The sequence below is a fragment of the Hippoglossus hippoglossus genome, chromosome 16, assembly GCF_009819705.1.
Source record: "Hippoglossus hippoglossus isolate fHipHip1 chromosome 16, fHipHip1.pri, whole genome shotgun sequence".
Lineage (NCBI taxonomy): Eukaryota > Metazoa > Chordata > Actinopteri > Pleuronectiformes > Pleuronectidae > Hippoglossus > Hippoglossus hippoglossus.
In genome coordinates, this window is record NC_047166.1 from 4176503 (window position 1) to 4203366 (window position 26864).

The window sequence follows — 26864 nt, forward strand, 5'->3', positions numbered from 1 at the left end:
GCACCATTAGAGTCAAGCATCCATGCATCTGTTGGAGTATTATAATGCATCACATGTCATATGCATTCATTAGTTTTCTATAAATGCTCCAGGAAAGTGTCCCGGTGGGTTTTCGGAAGCCGAGAGATTCTGACAGCTCCATCGCACGACGTTAACTCGTCTATCTTCACAGCAGCTCGTTGATCTGAACACTGGATGATCAATGAAGTGCTGATCATCTCCACCGGCGTTTCCCAACCAGGAGAACTCGTATCTCAGGGGACACCTCTTCAGATGCCAGGGGGGGTGCATGGAAATCTCCGTGTAGCCCATCTAATTTGAAAAAAAAAGAAATCATAATATATCAGTGTGTGTTTGGGGGAAATCGACATAAATAAGATTACAAATGGGTGTGAAACCTCATCTCTGGGGTTCTATAAACTCACGATTTTTCTTCCAAAGTCAGAAAAGTTGAAGTCACATTGGAGATGTTTTCTGTAAAGGCTTGTTTTGTATTGTTCCTCTTTGCTTGTTTGACGTGGGCAGGTGAGAAAAGATGGCGTGAATCTGGATTTAACAATGTTTGAATCACACAGCTGGATGACAGGTGTGGGACTGTGTGCTTATGTTTTTAGCTCCGTCAGTTTGAATCTTAGTGAATCACACCCACACAGTGCAGATGAGGCAGATTAGACTGATTTGTCATTTTCCTTCACCACTTTGCTGAGCGCAATTTTGCCAAAAGGGATAAAAAAAATGACGACAAGATCCAAAATCCAAGTTGCAATTAACCAGAATTATCCTCTAAATCGATTCGTCCTTATTTTCATTTCCACCATCCGTTCCTATGATACTTTCCAGTGGGCTTCAGATACACCTCCCTGTCTCCCTGACACTTTCAGTCACATTGATGTCGACGTGCATCAAACCCGACACGGACAGACAGACGGTCACGCCGGCACTTACACCACATCAAACCACATCAACTCATCACAGTTTCCCCCCGAGGTGGGTTTTTCGGAAAAGACTTGGCACATCGACATATGTTCTCCTGGGAAGTAAACTGCTTCGTGCAGCTATTTAATATGTTTCGACTCCTCCAGGACTCAAACCAGTCGGCTTGCAACACTCGCCAGCATCACCTCCAGTCATTTTCTCACTCTGTAGTTTCCTAGTTTTGTTCGATTTCTGCTATCGCAAACACATGCTCGCTCGGCAGATGCCCGGCCCACCCAGTCTATTACTAACCCTGCGTTTCACAGCTCTTCAGGTGGAGCTCTGGGGTGAAGTGCCCTACATTTTACCTTTTTACTCCCCGTATTTAAACGGGCAGAGTGAGTGTCATCTTAATCTGAGTGAGGGATCCAAAGGGCTCTGCGTTGAAAAGAACGTGATGGGACAGAAACATAACGTTGTAGAGCCTCTTGAATGACGCTGCACCTCACCCCAGCTGCATAATTTCCACATTAGCATCAGGGTATTAATAGAATGAAGCAAAATGCAAAAATGTATAATATTTCGGGTGGAGCCTTGGGTACCGTACATCTGATATAGTAATTTCCTGCTCTCATTAAGTGTTTCAGTGATGGGGTGTTGACCCTCTGGGTATTATCTTATATTAAAGACCACCAGCCCTCTACCAACCACTTCCATGTTCAGACAGCCTTCTATCCAGGTGCTCTGAGGGGTAAGTGGGATTTTATTAGTCCAGCTTTAAACGTAAAGTTTTCTTAAGGGTGGGGGGAGCTCAGGGGTGAAGTGATACTTGATTATTTGAATGCTGCTCATTAAGAGCCCAGAGTGGAGAGACGTCATCTGATCAGAGATCCAGAGGAGGATGTTGGCTGCCCAATGAAAATGTACATAACTGAGTAAAGACAGACCAGTATCCTCCCATAGAAATATCATCCAGTAAGTAAGTAAGTAAGAATAACGATGGAAGACTCATCTCCTCTTCCTCCCACTATCAAGAAATTCAAATATTTCTCATACTAACGCTGCTTCAATGTCGTTTGGAACAATAAACGCAAACATCAGCGTGATAACAACAACCTAAGATAACAGAAACTATCTTTAACTATCTCACCGGCCCGCCACCAGGGGGTGATCAAGTCGCTCTGGCTTCACTTTTGGGCAGCTATCACATAACCTTCAGCTTCCTGCCACCTCACAGCGACCCATCAGCCACAGGCGTGCATCCTGAACAGCTTCCTGTAACAGAACAAGGAAAACCAAGGTGCAACAACCCTGAGAGGGACGCAAGCGAGATGGAAACGTACGCCTTGACAAAAGAGTATAAATAGACGTGGGGTATATAGTGGTGGAGAAACGGAAAGGACAAGGTTATCGGCGTGACGACGGCAGTGACTGTGTTGCTCAAAGGAGGAAGCTCATGAATGGAGACATCAGTGACTGAGAGATATTGTGAAGAAGGATATTAATTTCCACCCTTTTCACAGGATGAGTGGATTTCTCCTTTTTATCATTTGTCACTGTAATGGTGCATTAACGTGAAAGTCCACTGAGCCGTCGTTTAAAGTCAAGATCTCCAAAGTGCAGCTCACACTCTTCAGTTTGAAAGAATAATCGTCTGGATTTCATAATAACACGTCTCTGAGAGTAAGATTGATTATATTCATGATCTGACAAAAGACACATTGCATTAAAACTTTATTTTCTTTGTTTATTCATTTTAACATAATTTTTTGGCATTACAAGAAAATACAGTCACACATACAATAACATCTATAAACACCCCCACCTCCACCGTATGATAATTATAAAACAACAATGATAAGAGGCTTAATAGTTTTTAAAAAGAAATAAAGATGTAGGTATGTTTTTAGTCTTTAGTCTTTTTTATTTCTTTCTCTAATTTTTTTTAAATAATTATCTCTTTTTGTTCTTTGATTATTTCCAACTCTTACACCAGTTTTTACAGATCATAAACTATGAGACATTAATCACCAACCTTGCCCTATGGTGATGATGAATATGGAGTTGATAATTTATGACAAAAACAAAACGCGAGAGAGAGATAAAATCAGCACAGATATTTTATTATTTTCCTTGCAGGTAAATCAACTTCTCAAATGAATTGTTCTTTATCAAACCAGATGTTTGCAGTCTGCAGAAATAGAACTGAACGGCCTTGTATTCTTTCAGAACGCTTTGCCATTATTCTTCCTTATAATGCAGCCCGACACATTTTGCAAAATAAAATCAAACAAGAGACGAGTTTCATTTATTTTAATTGTTGCTTTTAAGTCCTCACGTGTTTTTGCAAGTGTTTGTTTTCACAACGTATCGATCAACCACCTTTTCAAGCCTCTTCAGGTAATAGCTGCTCTTCCCCAATTTTTTTTTAGAAAACACTAAATCCTGCTGGCTGCACCTTCAAACTAATGGCCCTCTGCTTTTTTTGGGGCTGAACTCTCTCTGTGAAGAATTTCCCCCAAATCCCTGAGATCAGAACGGAGGCGGCTGCGAGGTCACACCTGGCTTTTTGCAGCCTCGTGGGCAGTTGTCTAACACTGTGTAATTCTCAGTCTGCCAGAGAAGATGAGAGGAGAGCCGCAGCTTCAGTTTGGTAGTTAAAGGAGGGTGTGGGCAGAGCTGTAAAAAAGATGTCTTCAGACTTTTCACTGCAGGGTTGTTCACAGGAGTCGGGGGGCTACAAGAAAGTGGTCTGCCCCTTCTTATTCTTATCAAATTGTTGTTGGGGGGGGAAACAAACCTGCATCCTCCAAACGGAGAGGGGTTCGCAAGATTACAGTAAATTAAACTGCGACGGCATTTCATCTCAAACTCGCCTCCAGATGTGCAAAGAAGAAGACGTTGTTTGAAATCCAGATTTAGTGTAATTCAAAAGATTTTAAAACAAAGACGTTCACTGTCATTTGTTCTTTGATTAGTATAAAAATAGCGTCGCCACAGACGATTCATCTGAGGGAAAGCAGAGGGAGAGAAGATGAACGAGTCGTTTAGCGAGTTGCAATCTGTGTGGTCGACCAAAGAACAAATTAAAAACTGTGGAAGCTGCAGTCGTGTGCAGTTGTATCTCAATGACACATTTCTCAAGATCTCCCTTTGCACCTACTGATGTGTGATATTAGTCTGCGTCTGCCCTTCATTATCTTCTCTGGTTGTGTGTGTGTGTGTGTGTGGAACCATTGGGCTTTTCAGTTTGTACTCAACAGCCTTTTAATTGAATATCTGCACACGGCAGTGTAACGCAGCCTGGGAAGAGAGAGAGAGAGAGAGAGAGAGAGAGAGAGAGAGAGAGAGAGAGAGAGAGAGGATGTACAGAGAGGGAGGGAGGAGCCTTCAGAAGAAAGAAAATTAAAAATAAAAAGAGAGAGAGAGAGAGAGAGAGAGAGAGAGAGAGAGAGAGAGAGGGGAGGGTGGTGTTGTCAGGCCAACACCAGCTCTGTGTCTCACTGTCACTTCAAGGCTCTGTGCTGTTCAATGCTGATGCACAGTCTTCTTTACCCAGGAGTGAGATGTGTGTGTGTGTGTGTGTGTGTGCGTGCGTGTGCGTGTGCGTCACTCCTCAATGCACAAATGCAAGTTGAGTTCTCATTTCTGCAAACACCTTTTATCTAGTTTTCCATATGCGTTATGCGTTCCATGTCAGTATGTGTTTACCTGGTCGTACCTGGCAGCGTTGTGGCGTTAGTGAAACTCTCTAAAATAGGCTCAGCTGTTATATTACAAAACAGTACAGACAGTATGTGCTGCACAGAGTTCCTACCCCTTCCTATCTTTTCCTATATGTGTGTAGGTGGATGTGACAAAGCCAGCAATATGTTCACATTGTAATGCGGGCTAAACGTGCGTCAGTGCTCAGAGGGTGTGTGTGTGTGTGTGTGTGTGTGTGTGTGTGTGTGTGTGTGTGTGTGTGTGTGTGTGTGTGTGTGTGTGTGTCCATTAAGTCTCAAATACAAGAATGTCTTGTTGGTGCTTCACACTTTTTACCACAGAGATTCTTGGCGAGTTTCTCGTGCAGAGAATAAACTTGATGACGTATTTAAGAGAGAACTGTGGCACTCGGAGCTCAAACCGCCGCCAAGGCCTAAACATTTCAATTCACTAGATCTGGATTTTTTATTTGGGTCCGCAGCAAATTTCACACATTCAAAAATATCAGTTTTTTGCAGTGATAAAATAAGTAAAAAATACTGGAGCTGGCCCTTTGTTCCGTTCCAAAATGTCATGGGTCCCTCCCTGACCCATAATGCATCCTTCCACCGAGTTGCATTGAAACCCGATCAGTTTCTTTTAATCCTGCTTACAAACAAACAAACCTCTTTGGAAGTAATAAAAGAAAGTCCAACAAAAACTCTCAAAGCATCACAATTCGCCCAAACTGCACAGCTCTGTATCTGAACCGCCTGTGCCCATGAAATCAGTCCATTTCACACTGAAGAATCAATCACATCACTTCTTCAGGACTTTTAAAGATCTCTTCCCACCAGGACGTGCCGCAGGTTCTTCTTAGCGCTGTTGGATCTGATGGTCTCGCTCAATTCCTTCCACATCCCTCCTGCCCGGCAGCATCGGTTCACAGAGGCACTGATGATTAACAAATGACTTTGCAATAACTGGATAGCAGGAAAGGAAACAAGCCCTGCAGAGATGTGTTTGTGTGGGTGGTCGCTGGCTGTATTCTAAAGGTTCAAAATGTGGGCTTTTATTTGGACGTGCTCGGATTTGAAGCTGCAGAATAGCAGTGGAGTAAAGACCGAAGAGAAACAGTTGATGACGTGATTCTGAGGATCACATCTACACCTTGAGCTGCTTCTTTTGAAAAACAGGATACAGACTTTCCATGGTTGGATGCGTCAATTCTTCACCAATCGCTGATGTCAATAGAGTCAGCTGTTCGCAAATGACTTCCTGCTCTTTATTATGCTTTTTCATAACCCTCTCATGTGAAAGAACCTGTTAAAGCACCTACTTGACATCATTTTGCTTTACCCATTAAATTTTCTATGTTTGACTCACTACTCAACACCTAATGATTTCAAATTAAGAGGCCACTAACTGACAGCAGTGAAGAATTCTGTCCAGTTCTAATTGTTCTCTAATCAATAAACCACTAATACTGGCTGGGTAAAGGTTAAATAAGCCGTTTTCAGACATGAACTCTTGAGAATGTCCACAGAAATGTCATCAACTCGCCCTCATTCAGACTTTACCCAGAGTTTTCATAAGGAGATTCACATCCAGTCCCTCCGGAGAACGTCAGGAGTTTACCCGGAGTTCAGTTCATGTCAGGAAGCAGCTATAGAGGATGGAAACCTGTGTGAGTGTTCCAGTCCCCCCCACGCTGGCAGTAGGCCCAGCCAGGTGGCAATGTGCATGTCCAGTCCTGTCCTCCTTGTTCAACCATCCATCATCCACTCACAGAATACAAGCCTTTCTCTGTGCCACTTCCTTACAATGAAACACCCCCCCCCCCCCCCGCCGCTCTTCAGAGGTCTGGTTGTCACAGTGTGTTTCCTGTTACAACTCTTCGCGGTTCCATCCTCTGCCGTCAGCCCCAGCCTGCCGTTATCTGTCCGTGTGAAGCGTGGACGGTGACACATGACTGGTGTCGGCTCGGCGGTGGAGCTGACGGCCGCTGGGTCAGGTTTGGCACCGACAGGGAGGAGGTGGGGGGGGGGGGTGGGGGGGGGAGTCATATGACCTGTGGTGGCAGCCTCGGTTTCCCATTTTCTTTTTCAAATAATCCACCCAGCCATTATTTGTACTGCTTATCCTCCTGAGGGTCGCAGGGGGAGCTGGAGCCAATCCCGGCGAACATTGGGGGCGCCCCAGCGTATCGCGGTGCGGGGAGACAGCCCCACACCGTGCCGCCCATTTCCAATGATCAACAGATTCAAATGGTCAAATAAATCAGCTCTTGGGCATCAGAGACCACAGGAATCTTCTCACCAAGACAAAAACGACAATCTCCTCTAATGCCTTCCGTTTCTGATGTTTCAATTTGAATGCACGGAATAACACAGTCAAATCCTGCTGTTACTCATTTTCACTCGTCTAAACGGTGTGAAATCTTCCCTGGACGGACAAAAGAGTCCTGCAGCTCTAAACGCTACCGGGCGGGAATGGACTCACAATCTATACTGGAGAATTATGTTAACAGGACACTAAACCTTCGCTCGTTGTCATAATGTGAAACGTAATTGAATTTCGTCTTTGAGTGCAGGGTCTCCTGCTCCTTCTCCTCCTCTCCGTTGTTCAAGTGCAAAATAGCAGAACTCTTAACTGTTCCGTCAGTATTTCTAAGAGAAGAGTATGTGAATTCCTACTTTGAAAGTTTTCTTTCAATAAAAAAATCTCAGTGACCCCTTTACATAAGCAAGTCGGAGCCTCCTGGATAATTTATTTAATCTTATGATATTACAACTCACACTGACAATCAGCACAGACTCCAGGAAATCACTCGTTCATGGGCAGAACTACTCCCCCCCCCCCCCCCTGTAAAACCACAATGTGTCATTGTTACACTTCAGTTTGTGTCCGTATTAACCAAACGAGACATAATGTGATAATTTGTGAGTTTTGGAGACGTTGGTATAGTCAGATTTTTTTAAAGGAGCCAGAGCAGCTTCTTTAGCTTCAGCTTCATATTTACCACTTAAACTATGAGAATATTAATCTTCTCATCTAATCTTGGCAAGAATGAGCGTATTTTCTCAAATGTCAAACTATTACTTTTGAGTATTTATTTCCATAGTTTCAAACCATTTGACTTTTTCATTAAAGACCCAGATATCTGTTCACACACCGTAGCTCAGCAGCACTGATGATTCACGCTCGTCTTAAGCCTCGGAAACGCTCTCACCGCCACTCACCTCGCATCATCTGTATGCAAAAAGTTTGAAGGGATTTTTATATTTCCAGAATCCAGGGGCAGGAAAAATGCGAATGTTTGCAGCATCGCATTTCACGTAAGATTGTCACTTCCGAGTAGCAGCTTATCCGAGGGACGCAAGTATCACGTTTGTTTGGATTATAGGGAAATATGTCAGAATTAACATAAGAGGAAATCGTGGCATGTTCAGGCTCGAAAACCCTCATGACAAACAAACCTCCTGCACAGTTTGACCATGCACATTAAGATAAGAGATCTCTAACTTGGTCCTATTTGCTACGTGCTATCGTCTTAAGTCATAAATTGTTACCGTCCACGCAGACAGTCAAAATTAAACCTAAATGTTTGAAATGTGGTCAAACAGGCTCCTGGAGGCCTGAAAGAACTCCCCCCCGCTTAGCTCCCTGATGTCTTCAGCATGGTGGATCTCTGACGGACAGGCTTAAGGAATGAAATGGAGCATTGTGTGTCAAACCTTCACGCCCAAACAAACCTCCTGCACAGTTTTACCACACACATCGAGACCTACAGCAGTAGCTACAACACAATACGTCTTGCAGGCATTTTGCGTTCTCACATATCGCAACTGATGTCAGCGTTTCATGTCACGTAAGAGTGTCAATTGCAAGAAGCAGATATTCTGTTTCCTATTAATTATCCAGATTTGTATATACGTATTTGTCCCACCACAGTTTCATAATGAACCCAAACATTTTTTTACACTTCTCATAATAACATTAAAGATATCTACTTTGGGGTTTTTCTCCATTGCTGCTATTTGCAGCACTGTTTGACGAGTGCTCGGTCACGCTCTCGTCTTAAGTCATAAGTTGTCACCGTCCACGCAGACAGTCAGACCTCATAGTTTCAGCTGCAGTTTTGTGCATCTCTCTCTCCCACGCGAGTAGATGTCACTCGTGAGAGCTACCTTAATGTATGCGTACGTGCAGCAACGGTGCAGCCACAGATTTAATCAATTCTGTGGGAAACACTGACAAGTATTAGGTTTGTTTGGAATATTAAGGAAATATGTTAAAATCCACATAAGAGGAAATCATGGCATGTTGCAAATCACAGTTTGCACGTTTGAAATTTGCTCTAAGAGACAGTCCCTGGATGCCTGAAACAACTCCTTCCGCTTTGCTTCCTGATGTCTTCAGCCGGCTGGATGTCTGAAGGACAGGCTGTTACGGAATGAAATGAAGCATCGTGTGTCAGGCTCGAAAAACCACCACCTCAAACCTTCACGCCAAACAAAGCTCCTGCACAGGTTTAGCATGCACGTTGAGAACCACCGCAGTACAACATGATACGTTTAATGCTTCGTGGGACAGGCTGGCTGTGACTTGCTTACATATGGATTACGTGGTTATGAGTCCGTGCAGGTACTGGAGCTGCATAAGCCTCCAAATTAAATGTTGGTTTTTGAGCAGATTGCACATGTAGCTACTGGAAAGTGCCGGAGACGAGTATTAGAGAGAGAACGGCTGCAGAGATTCACGTAGCAACACACGGCATAAGAGGGAGAGGAGGAGGAAGCGACGGATGAGAGGAGAGGACAGAGGGAGCGGGCGGAGGAGAGGGAAAGATTACTACCATAGTACATCAGGCTTAGCTTCACATCCTTAATGGTAACCATGGAAATAATTATAGAGCAGACAGACTGTGTAACAGAGAGAGGAACAGCGAGAAAGGGAGGGAGGGAGAGAAAGAAAACTGGAGGGTAAAGTAGCTGAAATGTTTGTTGGAATCCCTGAGCGAGGGGTGTCAGGGTGTCTCTGATGATTGGGAGATGCCCCGAGCAGCGACGGGCTGCAGGTTAAACCCACTTAAGTCGGTTTAAACACCTTCTTACTGCTGCGGAATGGAGTTTATCATCTTTTCAGCCTGATAGAGAATCGCTCTTTGATAGAACTCCTCAAAAATATAAGGTACCAGATGTGGGGAGGAAAAAAAAGGCATGGATGGATGAATCCACCTCCCACATTTCCACCTTTATATCTCCTACCAGTGATAGGAGACTCGCTGAGTACTGTAACAGTGTAGTGTCATAACACGACAATGGTTTTAAAAAAAGAAGTTGCTTCAAACCCACAGTTGTCATGGGAACCGATCTGAGATACAACTTACCCCTCTGGAATTGCTGATTGCTTGTCATCTCCGAACGCCCCAATGAATGGCGATGTCTTTAAGGGTGAAATTAAAAAAAGTACTTGATGTCACTTAGATCAGTTCTAGATCTGAGACGCAGAATTAGGCGTCGGGTAAAGATTTGCACACGGTCTATTGGCCCCTCGGTCCATAAAGTTCAGGGGAAATTAACGCGCTCGGTTAATTTGTCACGCTTTGCCGGTTATTGCATGTTAACAGCATGCAAGGGCAGGTGCAGCTGTGTGGATGTACATGTGCACCATGTGAGGAGTAACACGCTTCCCACACGTTTGCCCCTGGCTCCGAAGTGCACACTGTGCTGCGTGTGTGTGTGTGTGTGCATTTGTGTGTGTGTGTGTCAGCAGAATATAAGAGGCAAATAAAGAGTGAGGGGCAAAAGGAGGAGGGAGAGAGAGGAGGGAGGGAGAGACGAGGGCGTCTTGCAGTGCTTGAAATCGCTCCAGGTCCCAGCAGGGATCCATCCAGCCCCACCTCTTCTCAACATCTCTCTCTCTCTCTCTCTCTCTCTCTCTCTCTCTCTCTCTCTCTCTCTCTCCCTCCTCTCTCTCTGTCTCTCAGTTTCTCATACAGAGAGAGAAAGAGAGAGGGGGGGAGTGAGAGAGAGAGGGATAGATTGAAGCGCAGGGCATCAGTGCACTGCTGCTTCCTCCTCAAACTGTGCTGCTGTCCACCTGTGCTGGATCATCTTCCTCTGAGCAGCAGACAGGAGACTCTACAACAGGCGGATTACTTGAGGATGAACCGCCGCTTGTGGGAAGGAGGACGAGGGACTAAGTTGCCGTTAACGCCGCGTTTCTGAGTCTTCATGTGCCGCCTGTCAGCTGCTGCTGCCACGCGCTCACATTTAAGACAGTTTCTCACTTTATTCTCATGGTGTTTTTTTGGCCACTCCAACGTCCGACGGTCGGTGCTTGTTAGTGTCAGTCCACATATTTCTTGCCTTGTAAATTAATGTTGTTTTAATCATCTAGCTGCTCACTGCTGCGGTGGAGGATCCAGCAGAATAAATAAAAAAAAAGAGGCGCGTCTTTCTCAGCTTGGGCACATTGGCGCACACGTTGCGCACGGCACCGCTCCTTTTACGCACACATGGGCACGCTCGCACGCACGGATGCACACCATGGCATGCACTTCTTCTGAAACCCGGGCTTTTGATTTCAACTAAGCCCAATGCAGTAACGCATTCTACCTTTTCCCCCGCATCCATCCTTGGCACGTTCACGTTTGGCATGCGCAAGGCGGACACGCACTAAGGAGAACCAGCGCAGAAACATTCCCATCCCAAAAGATGAGAGAACTTGGCCCCAGCGGATCTTCCGTCGGTCACCGGGATAGCGAGTGCGGGGTCGGGGCGGAGGGCGCCGGGGAGAGAGGACAGGGAGAGGCCGGGGAGGAGGAGCTCTCAGCCGGACTGCCCGCCGCGGAACAGCCGCTGGGGAGGCGGGGGGAGGATGAACAGCGGCTCAGTGTGAAGTTATAACACTCAGAGTTTGTTTCTCTGTCGTTTTACTTCTCACTAATTAGTCTGAGGATGCGAGCTAACGAGCAGTGGCCTAGTTAATACCTGCCATCCCTGCTCGGATCAGTGTGGCACTTCTGGGTCAGCACACAGGTAAATCAAGCACTTTGGAAAACTAAAGGCCTGCAGTTGCAGATTTACCTGCAGAACCTTTTAAAGGACACACTCCCACCTGTTTGTGCAGTTATTATCTTTTCTCTTAACAGTCTAACGTGTTTGTAGTTGATTAATTGATTAATTGGTTAATTGATAAGGTTCTCCCAAGGTGAAACTCCTCATAATAATCCTGTAATCTTTACATAGGGAGTTCTAGTGTATCTGTGGTGCTTAGTAGAGTTTATGGTCACCATATTGCACTTGATGGTATTTTTTATCTCTTAAAAGTAATATTTCTGTAGAATATTCTATATAAATATATAGTTTATAGTTTTCTGTGATATTTATAAAGTATTGTATTTAGATTTATTATAAGATCGCCACAGTTCTTTTTTCTATTCGCTTACTGAGACATATCCAGATACCTTGAGGAGCCAGGTGGAGGCAGGTGATTTATCATTTATTCATCTACTACGTGTCTATGAAATATTAAAAGGTCGTGGATTGATTTGAGGCCAACACTCATCCATTTGCAACGTGGACGTCTTTTGCTGTATTAGGCTTCTGTAGTGGGATCGATATCACTGGCTTTGCTTCGGTTTTCATCCTCTTGGCTGCATTTTTTTTTTTTTAGACTGATTTAAGCAATACTCCTCTGCCTGGAACTTGAACACTGCCTTACCAACCCGCCAGAGGATGGTCATCTGCTTATGAGACAGTCAGACAAACGCATGCGTGTCATGACACTTGTTGGCAGGGGCCCGAACCCACTCAGTTATTTATAGACACTAATATCACTGTGTGCTTTTTGGAGTATCGATTCGGAGGCGAGCGTTGCTGCTCGGAGGAATGTAACACAAACTGCGGAGCTGCTGCAGTTTCAAAACGGACACGGAGACTCGGTGGAGTACAGACGAGAGTCAGTGAACTCATCTCCAGTCCCAGCAGCTCACTGTGGGGTCACACAGACTGGAAACCCACAGACACCGTCTCTCGGAGTCTGGACACAAAGCACAACAAGCCCCACCTTATCTAGGTAGGACACACTTGTCTCTCCATGTGTCTTGTGTTCTCCACGAATCGATGTGAATCCAACTCATTACTTCATCTGATGCAGGTTCATATTTCTATGAAAAAGTTGAAGAGCTGTGACTGATGCGGTTTCTTACTTCAGAAATTAGAGTAAATAAATAAACTTAAATGCACATCTTTTCTGCATAGTTTATTCTGGGAAATTGCAGTTTTTCTTATCGGAAAATATTGACAAACATAAAAGATGATGCCGTTATGTCTGTGAAAGGTTTTTATTTTTTAACGGCCAACTGATAAATCACTCAGGCACATTAATCATAATGTCCAAAGCATATTAAATTCAACAGTGGATGTACCTTTCAGTTAGAGTGCATCTAGAGATCTAGAGATTCTAGAGATGCCTGATATCTAATTTCACATTAAAATACAGGACATAATTAGCAGACTATGCTGTAAATCCAGTGCAAATCCCCCCCCCCCCCCCCGTTTGTACTCATCTCTTGCACGATGACATCACTTTTCTCTGTGTGTCTCTGTCGGTTTGTTGCAAAGCACAAACAGTCCACTGCTTCCCATCTGCTGTTCCCTCACACACAATGTTATACAAAAAACCCTGCGTAGAACAGTGTCCATGTTGCTCCTGAACAGTTCAATCGATAATTCTATAGCGTTAAACTACTGTGTCTCCATAGCTCAGCAGAAGACTTTGAAATTATGCACTTTGAGCGTCGCTGAGTAGGTTGTTGAGGTTAGAGAGCACTGTTTGCTTTTCAGTGATGGGCGTCCCGGTGTCCTTGTGTTGCACTGTGGTAGAAAAAAAGCACATGTACAGTAAATAATGTGACAAATGTGCATAAATGACTGTACTCTCGCCTCTTTGCTCTAAAAAATCACATGAATCCCGACGTGAAGGCAGAAGCTTGAATCCAAAATTAGACCTTTTCGTTTCTTTGCAGTCGCTGTGTTTGCAGAGGAGCACAAAGACACTCGCTCTCCCGTCCTTTCACTTCCCACTGAGGCGAGAGCGATCGGCGAGCAGCTGATTGACGGCTCTGCAAGAAGCTCTGCTGCTTAAAGGTTTACCTCCGACGCCCGAGACGCAACATTAAATATAACGGCAAACAGCAAACCATCAATATTCCGGAGATTCTGACGTTATCGTTTCTCTTAACCTGGCATCAGAATTACTTTTGTCTGACTCAAACAAAATGGAAAAGAGAATCTATATTATATGTGTTGTGAATCAATGGGAAGATGCTCGATACAGCAAAGGTAGAAAAATCACTTGTTTTTCTACCAGTGGCTCAGAAATCCCAAAAATCATTTTGGCCAGGGAAGTCATGAGAATACAAAGGATTGTCCAGAATCTTGGTTTTCAGCCAACTTGGCTCCTTCTCGTTCACGTGGAGAAGAGAAACTTGTGATCGGCAGTCAAGCGGCACCGTGATTGGACGGTTGGCTGGCGTTTCAATCTGTGTCATGTTTTTACTTCTCAGCTACAGCAGCAGATTTTTATTATTTTTTTGAAAGCCCCATCATCTCACTATTCTTTTGAGTATTTGATTTTGTCCTTTGTAGCTGTTGTGTAACATTCACACTGGAGATGATTTTGACTTATTTATGTAACAGTGACTTTATTTCTATTTTAGAGGATTCTGATGTCTTTAGTTCCAGTCGGGGCTTGCATGGTGTTTTTGTATATTTTTAGGTGCTGACGTTATTTTGTTCAGCAGAAAGTTTATTAGCAGCCACAACTGATGGATTATTTATACTTCAGCAATTTAGTTTCACACAGTTAGACGGGTTGTGAGAGACACACAATACTGAGAACCCCAAAACCTCCAAAGGGACACAATCCTTTTCTAATGCAACAAAACACACACAGACAGGTTGGGCTCACTCACATGACCCCCCATTAACCTTGTAATTTTAAAAAGTTGTTCTCCTCAAGAGTAAGAATCTGCTTCACTCCTCCTGGATCAGAGGTTCAGCAATAAGTTGGAGCCTCCTCCTCCTCCTTTCCAGCTCCCTGGCATAAGCTTTGTCAGGGATGTTAAACAGTGTGATTGTCCAGTAACTGAGCACACCCTCCGGTCCCCCTTTTTAAATATGGCAATCACCAGCCCAGTCTGCCAGGCTTCAGGCACTTGTCCTCCGCCTCCATCCAACACAGAAAACCAGAGACAGTCCAACAAAGTCCAGAGCCCCTCGGCATCTCAGGGCAAATCTCATCCGTGGGGCCTTGCCTCTGAGGATCTTCTCGAGAAACTCAGACGCCTCTGAGAAGCTGGAGGTTTGTGAGATTTGTCCAAGACTTCTAACGCTGCTTCCCTGGGGTTAAGAAGTTTCTCCAAATATTATGAATAAAGAGTCAGCAGTGCTCTTCCCTTGCTGAACGAATGTAAATGTTATTTTATGAATTTCCTTCAGAACAATCTGGAGTACGTCTCCATAGCCGATACACCTGTAGGTTTATGTGTGTCCACCATAGCCCATTGAACTCATCTGCATCTCCAGGAGACCCCTGAGCCAACTATGCCTAACAGGCCTCCTTCCTCAGCTCCTCAGCTCCTCACTGCTGGGCTGCTCTCAGGAAGCCGCTGGGACAGCCATGATCTTTTTAATGCAACTCAGAACAGCCATCTCCACAGTGTAGGTTTCTAATAATAAATTTAGGTTTACCAGGAGTGTCCGTCAGGGCTCCCCGCCATCTGATCCAAGAGGCTCTTGAGTATCCCCACATCTGCCAAGCACCAGAGAAGGAGAGAGACAGTTGAGATAAGTCCAACTACAGGTCAGCTCACGCCAAAGAGGTGAAGCTCCAAGTCACCACGACCACTCCATGATGACATGGGATCAACATGCCTATGGGTCCCAGTTTGCAAAGCACCTAATCCCAGTCTCTATCCCTGCAGGTAGTGGCAGCCACATGCAATCTCTTCAGGTTGTGTCCCTCAACCACCAGACGCTCACTGCCCATCTCTCCTGAAACTATCAACCTCAACGTGTCACCTTGTCCTCATGGAAATGGGCATTTTTCATCATTTTTCTCATCAGCGTAACGACGACACAATCATAAGAATGACTGAATAACTTCATTTACATGCGTCACCACGTAAAGTCCTTCACACGAAGTAGCAGGGCACCTCAGTCAAATGGATCCTGACACAGCTAACTTGCATTACCGATGCATCATTCATGGAAACATGCTGTAGCTGTTTGTCCCTTAGTGATTTGTTCAGAAAGCTGAATGGTCGGGTCAAGGTTGTGAGAGGAGCGCAGCTGCAGTGCTGCTGCTGTAGGAACGACTGAACGCTCACACTTCCTCTGTTTGACAGCAGCTCATGTTTAAGATCAGTTTGAAACAGCCACTGCAGCGTTTTATCAGCTCGGCCATGTGACCAGGATCTGTCCAGATATCTGTACAACCCCAAACCTAGTGCCTTGCTTTAAGATGGTGCCATTATGTAATACGAGCCCCAGATGCTGCTGCTGCTGCTGCTGCTGCTGCTGCTGCATTGTTCATTAAACACAGGAGCGACTGCCTTGCCTTTGCAGTCACAGTTCATGGATCAAAAAGCAAACAGGGAGCCAACCAGCGTTCTATCATAACAAAGGCAAACATACAAAAAGCCCTGAGCGATTCAGCGCTATTAAGACACCCACTCCCTCTCCAGCCTCCATCTCTGCCTCTTGTGCTCCCTCCCTCCCTCCCTCCCTCCCTCCATCCCTCCATCCAACTCCCGCATCCTCAGTGAAACTCCCCCTCTCCCTCCCTCTCTCTCGTTACTACTCCCCCAGATGCTTTTCCTCCATTTCAGCCTCTTCCTCTTTCCTCCATCCTGCGCTTTCTGTCATCCTGACTTCACTCCGTACAGTCTCGCTCTCGCTCTATCCCTCGTACTCCTACGCAAACACCCCCCCGCGCCACATACACACACACACACACACACACAAACTGTTCCTTTCCTGATATTTTTTAACCAACCTCTTACTCATGTGTGTCTACATCCCTCCCTCCCACTCTTTTAACTCTGTCTCTCCCTCAGTTCTCTCAGAGGGTCTAAGCTGGAAGCGATTGCCACCCACACATTCCCTCTTCAGCTTTCTGCTTGACATCAGATTCACGTCCAACAACGAGCGAGCACAGCATTTTCACATGTTGCCCGGCACATGGTTATATAGGCTCGTACATGTGAACACACGAGATGGTTAACACACGTGAGCACTGTTACGTACCAAACTATACCGAATGCAAGATGTCATTACATGTCCATGCTGCTATTTGCAGAAATGATTTGCCAATATTCACAGTAGATGATCAACAGAAATACAATCATTTGTCATCGTCAGCCTCTGAGCAGTTGCGTGTCCTCTCCTTCTTCAATACGTGTGACTTTTGGACTGTTGGTTGGACTAATGATGCATTTTATTATTTTTATTTAAAGACGGTGTAGCTATGAAACTGGAGCAGAGAGATGACGGTTATAAAACCTGGAAGTTAACGTGGCTCGGTCCAAGGTTCAAAAATCCCCCTTCAAACATAATGAAAACTCACAAAATGTGAGTAACGTGTTGTACTGTAACTATTTCTTAATGAACAGCAATTAATTCATCCCTCTCCTCTGTCAGCATCTTCACTATTTGCCTTTAGCTTTAGTGACAACGAGACAAGGAAGCCATGACACTGTTTGCAAAGAAACACTCCCTGCACCTAACTCCCCGTTTAATTACAAAGTTTTTGTGCAGGATAAATAAAAGATGAGATTTGTGATGAATAATGTTTTTTTAAACTGACTATAGTCTCATTTTTTTAACTTAAAGCGAGGTAGGCTATCTGTTCCCTCTTCGCCTTTTAGTCTAAAGCTAAGCTAATTGCATCCTGATTTCAACTTTATATTCAGGATTCAGGCTGATAGCGGTAATGTTTTCAACATTTTCATCCAACTCTCTGCAGGAATGTGAATTATTGTATTTCCCAATGTGGTTAATTATCTGCTGAACATTTCCAGCCGTACAGTTCATATTGTACCTGGGTGGTAGAGTTCTGCCACATTCCTTCAAGAAGAATCCATCCAACAAGTTTAAACATGACCCAACCTTCACCTCACAAACATTACAAAGTTAAATTAAATTAAAGCTATATGCTCATGCCTTATTCATAACTCAGAGTTGTCGTAATGACTTTCTGACTCGTAAAGTCAGTCATTTCTTAATAACCCAGAAGTGCCTGAATCACACAAACATAGATCCCTAATGTTGTAGCCAGCTTTAGATTTGAATGTTGACGCGTGGGATTATTAACCCTCATTCACTGTTAACCTGTCACCTTCTCTTCCATCTGTCCGGTACCACGTGAGCGTAGCATCATCCAGCAGCTCGGCTTTGTTGTTTGGTGTCTGCCAGCTCCACCCACTTCATTTGCAAACTGAGATCCGCTCATCATTTTGCCAAAATCACAACGACCAGAACTCTTAATGAGACCAGGTGCAAAGACGACATGTTGAAATCACTGCCTGACTCATTTTCTAATACTGATACGATGGACTCTCAGTAAGTTCACTGCAGTGAATTGAATTGTGGACGCTTATGAATCTTTGTCGTTTTGTGGAGAAATTACATGACTTGTCATTTTTGCAACTATAAAATATGGCGCTTTGCAATGGAAGCTTGTTTTCTGCGACTCGAGTACATGCCGTGATCTTGAGTATATTTTTAATTTCATCATGGGAGATTTTAAGGCTGCTGCAGCTACAGTTAGTTTGTTTTGTATATAAAAGTAGACGTGGACCAGAAGTGAAGCCGATACAGGGGAGTGTCTGAAATCTGTATTATCTTGAATGACCAGCAGGGGGCGACTCCACTGGTTTGAAAAAAGACTTCAGTTTCTATTCAAGTCTCAGAGAGAAATTGACGATGAAGCACTGTTTGCATTGGGCCACGTATACCGTCAGATTGACACCTAGGACCGTCCAATGGGTGGAGTCATCCTCAAGCTCTCAGTCAGACTCCACCCACCGCTCCTCCAAATATGGTTATTTTTGGTTTCAAATAAACTAAGATGGCGCTGGACACAACGCCATAAAACAGCTTCAAATCATGGATGGAAATTCTGTTAATTTTTAGTCAGTGATTTGAATCATGTGCATTCAGCCCGACAACCTCCCACGACTCGACGAGGCCTCGGCCCGGCTGCTTTGTTTTCCAAGTCTGCTTTTCAGGCATTTACATCATCTCCAAACAATAGTTACATAATTGGATTTTAAATTATGTGCAACAAGTGAATGAAAACAGGTCTCCAGATGTCTCTGCACTTTCGGTCTCAACGCTGCTCATAATCAAACTCATTAGCGCGCCGTGTCAGTCGTCAGCCGTGATCCCAGGACTAATGAAGCTCTTAAATGATTTACTGTAATCTATCAGGTGTCTTTGTGGCTGCTTGACACATTCCGTTGCTCGGTGTGTGTGTGTGTGTGTGTGTGTGTGTGTGTGTGTGTGTGTGGGTGTGCGTGTGCGTGTGTGTGTGTGTGTGTGGAGGTGCTATAGCTCGTACATTTGCCCAAATGTCTGATCAAACTCCCAATAACCTCGTCTATTCTGAGCCGTGTAGTATGATGTTGTATATTTGAAGCTAAAATGTAAGGTACCTCAGAAAAAACGGAAAAAAAAACGAAATGCTGCCATGGCAACGGAACACAGAGCCCGGGCTGGGAGAAAAAAAGAGAGAGTGAGAAATAGATTTAAATGGACCCGTGCACTCTCTGCTCGCTCCACACCGATGCTTTTGTTAACATTTTAATAAAAGGGATGCTTAATGGCTTTGATTAATTTGGACATTAGTCACAGAAGTGAAAATACAGGTGATAAAAACAGACAGTGGACAACACACAGCCTCTTTAGGTTTTAATTTGTCACTGCTCAATCCCCCCCCCCCCCCCCCCCCCCCCCACACACACACAGATAACCCCACCCATCTCTCATCCTCCCTAAAGGACTGTGGAATAGATGATTTCCACACTGATTTTGAATGAGTCCTTGCACACGGCTGCCGCCCACATTTCTCCACTCTGTGCATATTAAGTGGAGAATAAAAAAAAAAGGGCAGGTATGGTGGGTTATGTTTCAGAAGGGACATTCTGGGCTGTATTCAAGTTGAAGGGTACCAATTTTCCAAAATGTGAAAACCTGCTTTCTTACCAAATGATGGATAATTTAACCAGGTAGCATTGGAAAAGAAAATATATATATATATAGGCTGCGTCCAAACTGTGAATTCTGGGTTCAAATCTTGTCCACAAGCTTGGAGCAAGTCACTGTCTCGACTATTTCTATTACTTAAAAGGTCAAAAAGGGACAGTGGTGTTTAGAGTGAACAGGAGGCAACTTAATGGCAAGACCCCTGACAATACTTGTGATTGAAGCCACTTTCTTCTTATGTCTTTCTGAAGCATTTCGCTGTGGAGGAGGTGAATGTCAGCAGCTGCAACCATCAGAGATAATTCAGCGTGAGAGCAAATGGTTAACCCTGCAGGGGGCGATGCTGGGTCATGGAGGAAGTAATGACAGTGTTGTGGCTGAAAGCTTGTTAATGGTTTCTGTGGTTTAAAGAAACATCATGAGCTTTACTCTGAGGGTCTTTTCAAAGTATTTGTACGATTACAGGTAAAAACACGTCCAGAAATAAAGCAGTGGGATATTTATTCATTGTCTTAAGCATATGATACATTCTGAGAGAAATATGGAGGTTTTTAGACACAGCTGTTAAGTGTTAAATGTTCAGGCTCATAATCTTAACTACCTTTATTACTTGGAAAGGTTTTCATGCTCTAATGTTCAGAAATCACATCACTTCCCTCAAACTGTGTCATTGCTGCAGCTCCTCCTTTCAGCCTCTGTCTGAAACGCTTGGTTTTTAGCTCCTCCCGACACACTGACATCAACAACTTTTACACACTGCAATAAAACAACACAACGCACAAGAGGAAAGAGAAAACAAAAAAGGAAAAACACATCATTTTGATTTAATTCCTGTTGAGAGTAGGTGTTTAAATGGGACAAAAGAGGAGGCAGGTTTTTACATTTACTCTAAATTTATTTGCATCTATTGTTAAAGACACAAACCTAATTATATATTTACTGTGTTTGTCCTTGCTTTAAAAATTCAAATGTAAATACTGACTCCTTTATGATTCTTGATAAAAACAATCCACAGCTTTCAACCATATCTCATGATCCTTATCAACGGATCCATCCTTGAACTGTTAGACATTATTTAAAGAATTCATACAGGGACAAAATTATGATTCTGCTCTTGATCTTGAAATATTTCTATGCATATCTTCATTCACATTATTCCAAATGTTTGTTTTTTTTATCTGCCTTTGCATGAACTATTTCAATTAATGCTTTAATGTTAGTCTTATATAATTTCTTAAGGATGTGTATGTCACATGTGTCCACGTACAAATGAAAATCAGCCTTTTGGCCAATTGTGACACATTTACAGTAATATTTTACTTCCCTTTCTCTTAAATAAAAGTACAAATGACTAAATAATACACTTTAACAGATTCATTTGTAGTTTAAACACTAGTAAATCCACAGCCCTCTGTAGACCGTCCTATAAATTAAAGTAAAGGGATTAGTTTGCCTCATTCAGATGTCGTCCCCATGAGTTTGTAAATAGAGAATAATCAGAGTTTTCACAACAGGAAAGTCTAAAGAAAGCTTGTTTTGGAGGTCAATGTGAATTTCAAACCCAACACTGCTGCAGAGTCTCTTTGGAGATTAACAAAGTAAATGCTTGCACGGCGCAGGGGATTCGTGCTCAGCGATTTCTAAACGAAATTTAATGTGAACACAAACTGCCGCAAGTGGCTCTTCATAAACATAATGCTTAGTAAGGCAGTTTATCACTTGTGATGAGTTCTGTTTTGCTGGTTGCAGATCACTTGATAACTCAGGGATGTACTGTGACTTTTACTCCCGCAGCCTTCAGCTTCATTCATCCGTCTAGTTTTCCACAACAAAACAGCATTGAAAGCATGATTTCTTATTCCTGCATTTGGCTTTTTGCAGCATCTAAATCTGAAGTTTGACTCTGAATATTTTGTCATGTGCTTCCTATTTCCACTTTTTCCCCATTTTTTATAAATACTCCACATTATTACCCTGCAGCCTGGGGAAGAGCCCCGGGGGTAAAGAGCTCTCTGCACACACAGCTCAACAATGAAGCAACGGCACAAAACACCAAGTTACACAACTTTAATGTCGTGAAACTGCAGTGGGACAAACTTAGTATGGTGCATATATGGTATAAACAATGTGCACGCAGGGGTATGCATCACCCCTCCAATCCTTTTTTATTGTTGATGTTTTTGCGTATGATACAGTATATTATATATAAAATATATTTTATTATATATTGAAGTCCACCATACCTGCAGAACAGCTGCCCCACATTAAAACTCCTACAACAGCCGACATGTGAACTTTTGATCATCATCTGTAATGTGAAAATATAAAATGTCCTCAATTAAAAGTACCTTTGCAGAGGCTAAAGTATATTTCGCTATTTTAAAGCATTGGGGAAAAGATCCTGGATCTATTCATTTATCCGGATCTGCTTCAAAATGTAATGGGAATTTCATGGAAATCGGTTCTGTGGTTTTTTATTTAATCCTACTTACAAACGAAGAAGCTGTGTCCCAAATGTGTCCACACTTTCCTGAGTTGGATCCTTTTTGGGGCCAAATTATCCTCGGATTCATTTAACTTCGGTTAAAACTGCTTTTCATAAAGATGACAGGACACAGCTAGAGAAGAACGGACGCTGAGGAAAACGATGGTGCAGGTGAACAATGTGCACCCTGGTCATAGTTCACTAATCCTATCATACCTTAGTGTCTCAGTGCGTGGGTGCTGAAAAGCAGAGGCTCGGTCACCATCTTTAGAGAGAGAGAGAGAGTCGGAGTCAATGAAAAGAAACAAGTCGTGCTGCTTTGTGTCACTCCGCCCTCCGTCTCTTTCCTCAATCTATGTCCTCGTTAGAGCTGGTTTTGAAGCTTGTTGAAGGGATTTGGAGACCAGACTGAAGTAGGTTTGTTAAAGCTTCTGTTCCCCTGCATCGCTCCGGGCAGAACGACGAGGCTGCCACAGCTGGAGGAAGATGTTCAACCTGATCAACTATTAAAATCATTCATGGGTGGGGTCTGTCATGGTTAGTCACACTACTTAAATCAGGGTTTCTTTTTTCCTAATACACACTTATTGCACAACAGCAGCTGTGACGACCTGAATCAGATAAAGACTTGGTTGACTTCCAGCAGAAACCAAGACTCCCGCCCCCCAATGAATCCCTCCATTGGAGGGTGTAATAAAACATGTGCTCTCTCTAAATCGCACAAATCCTAATTGGCAACAACAAGATCAAGTGTTGTTTATTTTAATCACCCCAAGGTTTAGAACAGTACGCCAACACTTAGTTTTTTTCAATCTCACTGTCGTCTATAGCTAAACCCCAAAAGATATTACATGAGGCCGATGCCATTTGGATCTGAAATCAACTTTTCTGCTCCTCTAATGATTGGTTAGGGAAACAATTAAGTGGATGTTGATATCACTGCCTTTCAATGGACATGGCTGCAGCTGTAATGCATCTGTAATAATGATCTTCAGTCGGCATCACCCCTGATATTTGATTCTTGTGGATTAACAAAACCCCTAAGAAACCGTGAGCGCTGCCGTGAACCGGCCGTAGCAGCCACATCATCTCCTTCAGTTCATGAGCCAACCTTAAACTAATTTAAATGTCCTTGTGATTAAAATCAGCTGTCACACCAGCTCTTGACTCCTTTTCATGTAAAACCGCTGCTTACTGAGATGTAATTCATAAGACTCGTCCACCAATCAGTCATCCAGGCTGCAGAGTTTTATGCGGCTGGTTTAAAGCTCTGAATTTGTCTCAGCCGGGTGACAAGCACCTTCTCTGTAATCTGTTATTCTTCTTGCGTGGTGTGGAAAAGATGTGAGGGACGGCGGACAGAAAAAAAATGGGCTGCATGGCTCACGGAGAAAGGGATCGCAATTTAGAAAGGTAAATGAAAGAGAGCGTGAGAGGATGGAGGGCCGAGGTGGGTAAAAGAGGAATACAGATAGAGGTTAGTATAAGGAGGGAATGGTTCTATACTTCAGATATCTGCGGGGCAGGGAGCAAGAGGACGGTGTGAAAACAAGAGGGTGCAAGGCGGAGAAAGAAAATTAAAGAGAGAGAGAGAGGACTGACGTTCCGCGGCTGAAGAGAGGCAGAGGGATAAATGCACTATGTGAATTATGTAAAATAGCTGCGTGGGTTGAGAGGAGGTGTGTGTGTGTGTGTGTGTGTCTGAGTGTGTGTCTGTGTGATAGAAGAGGCAGAGGGAGCAAAGGAAAGAGCAGGGATGGATAATCAACATGAAAAGTCAGACAGAGATGGAGGGAAATCTTTGAAAGATAAATACAGAAATAGAAGCAAACAAACAAGTGTGAGCTAGACTTTGCATCAGGGTTTGTGTTGATGATTTTTTCTGAGAGAGAAGAAGAGGAGACAAGAACAACAAAAAGAACACGCAGAGACATTATGTCTGCTTTGATATCGTCCCGCTGTTGTTTGGAGACGATAAAAATGATTATCTAAGCAGGGCGTCTACTTAGGTGGTCACCCTGGCGTTATTACAGGAGGGATTGTTTGTCCTTATCTGGTGAGGAAATGCAGCATGTTGCTGTTTTCTCTCTGTAAGAGAGAAAAACATTTTCACGCTGGGTGATGCCGTCCGGGTTAAAACTACATTTATTGCTCTTTATTCAGGCAAGCGGGGGGACGAGGCTCCAAGAATGTCAATGTCGATCCGTCTGTTGTTCCACCACCTGGGTCGAGACCTAGTGTCAAACCCCTGTGATGTCACCCTCTGGTTTGTGAGCTGGCGTTTTCAAGCCTCGAATTTGACATTTTGATATTTTTTAAACCATAAATGACCATATTTGTAGGAGAAAGGGGTGGAGCCGGATGGAAAGCTCAAGGAAAGTGCACGCCCACCAACACCTGCAACCTGCACCCATTGGACGGTGCTTGTTGTTAATCACATGGTATCCAAGCCCCAATGCTCATCGCACTTTGTCTACAGACATCTTTGTTTACAGACTTGTAAAGAAACTTGGAGTCGCCCTCTGCTGGTCATTCGAGAGAGTACAGGTCTAAGTCCAATGTGTAATGCAGTCTATTAGACTGACCAACAACCATGTGACTTTGGTGATCAGCTAACTTCTCATGAGTTAGAGATCTCAGCTCTCATCTCACGGATTACCATGACATTCATGCTTTCTATATGTTATCTTAAGTTTTAATCTAGCGCCATCATCAGGTCAGAAATGTAAAATAGTCCAAATAACCAAAACCAATGGCATTACAAGCAGCCTTTAGTGTATTTTGTGTCAAGTGCTAATTAGCTAATCTTATCATAGCTACAGGTTAGCATTTTGAGGTTATATTTGCGGTTTCCCAATTCAGGGGCTGCATCCAAAAGAGGCTAAATCGAGTCAAAGTGGCGTGACTACATGGCCAAGCAAGCTGTTGGTTGTCCTGTTGCTTTGTGGGTAATTGAATTGAAACAAAAGCCCCTCGCTTAGATCCTCATCATCACAACTCAGTCCCAGAGTTTCCACGTTGTACAAGCAGCAGATGAGTTTTTTTTATGGCCAAACCATTTGCTGATTTATAGACATTCACTGAGCTTTTGAACTTGAATTCTGAGACCTTTTGTGGTTTCTTTTTTCTCTCTCTGACTGTACTCACACTCTCTGCGTCGTCCATCAAGCGCATGAGACAGGATTTTATTCTCTTACCGGCCAATTCAGTGCGTTAGGCACCGACTCGCTGTCGGAAGTCAATAAGTACTTTGTTTGTTTAATGCTCTCTCCTCTCTGCCCGTGCATCTCTCGGCCCCTCCCCTCTCTCCTCCTTTCAACATGCACACTATTAACATTCGCCTCATCTGACATCCAGACAGAAAATCTATCTCTTCAACAGCCTCTCACCCATTTTGTCAGCCCCCCTCCCTCCTGGGATGAAGGTGTGTTTGGGTGTTGTGTGTAAGCGGCGGCGGCTGCAGCAGCGCCGGTGGACGGGTGCGACATTGCATTGTATTATTTCTGCCTCGCTTACCTCTGACCTCCATCAAGCTCTTGCATTCCTTCGCTCCCCTCCCTCATTCCTCCAGACACACTGTCAATAACAACTCCCCTGTGGCTGTTTATTCCCCCCCCCCTGCCCCAGCTTTCTCTCTCCACGTTCCTCTTGCTCTACCTGTGTAAACGGCTGCAGTGTTCGGTCCTGTCCTCATTTTACCTTCGTGCCTCTCTTCCTGTTCTGTGTAATAGTGTCTCACCTGTCCACTGCCTTTCTCTTCCCCGCTCTCTCTCTCTCTTAGATCATCGCCCCCGGCGGAAGAGCATAGCTACAGGGAAGCAGCCCAGCATGGACGTCTCTCCCACTGCCCCCCTTCAACCCTTCCGACAATCCGTGAGTAACCCCCTCTGTTCCCGGCCTCGCTCGCTGCCTCCGACCCTCTCGCTCTCCCTCCTCCCTCCTCCCGCCCTGGGCCCGCCACACACCTGTGGCCGCCGGGCCAGTGGCACCCCGCCTCACCCTTTCCCTCCCTCCCTGGCTGTCTCCCCTTCCTTCGCCCTGTGCCAGCAGCCGCACCGGCAGCAGCGGCGAAAGGGCTCGAAGAAGGGGCCCAGCACGCCCCCCTTGCCCCGCTCGCTGCCCCTCTCCCCCTCCCTGTCCTTCACCCTGCCCCACTCGCCCGCCGCATCCTCCTCCTCCCACCCCTTCTCATACTGGGGCGGAGACTGGAGGGCTGCCGGTTCGAGTCCAGTGGCGCGAGGAACGTTCATTCCACCACTGCCCCTTTTTGAGGTACGTGACACAAACATCGCTGAAGCAGAGACACTGACTAAATTAACATGTACGGCAAATATTCATGTTACTAGTTTTTGGTTACAGGTGCAAACACCTCAGCAGGGTGAAGATAGCGTAGTTTGGAAATATGGGAACGTCTCACTCCTACTTCTCAGGTCTCAGGAGTTTGTGCCTCATCTTAAAGGACCATACCAGTGTTTGTTTCCCAACGATAAACTGGGAAACGC

General features: G+C 44.4%; 1 protein-coding gene across 9 annotated transcripts in view; it reads left to right on the plus strand.

Annotated features, from left to right (window-relative positions):
* Positions 1-26864, plus strand: part of syngap1b (synaptic Ras GTPase activating protein 1b) — a 120111-nt gene that overhangs the window by 55557 nt on the left and 37690 nt on the right. For 8 of the 9 annotated variants that reach the window (XM_034610006.1, XM_034610010.1, XM_034610009.1 and 5 more), the window contains exon 4: positions 26144-26235. In XM_034610006.1, the coding sequence (XP_034465897.1) occupies positions 26144-26235 (92 nt within the window). Of the gene's footprint in view, positions 1-10612; positions 12685-26143; positions 26236-26864 lie in introns of those variants that run through there. The other variant, XM_034610015.1, reaches the window with a different exon arrangement.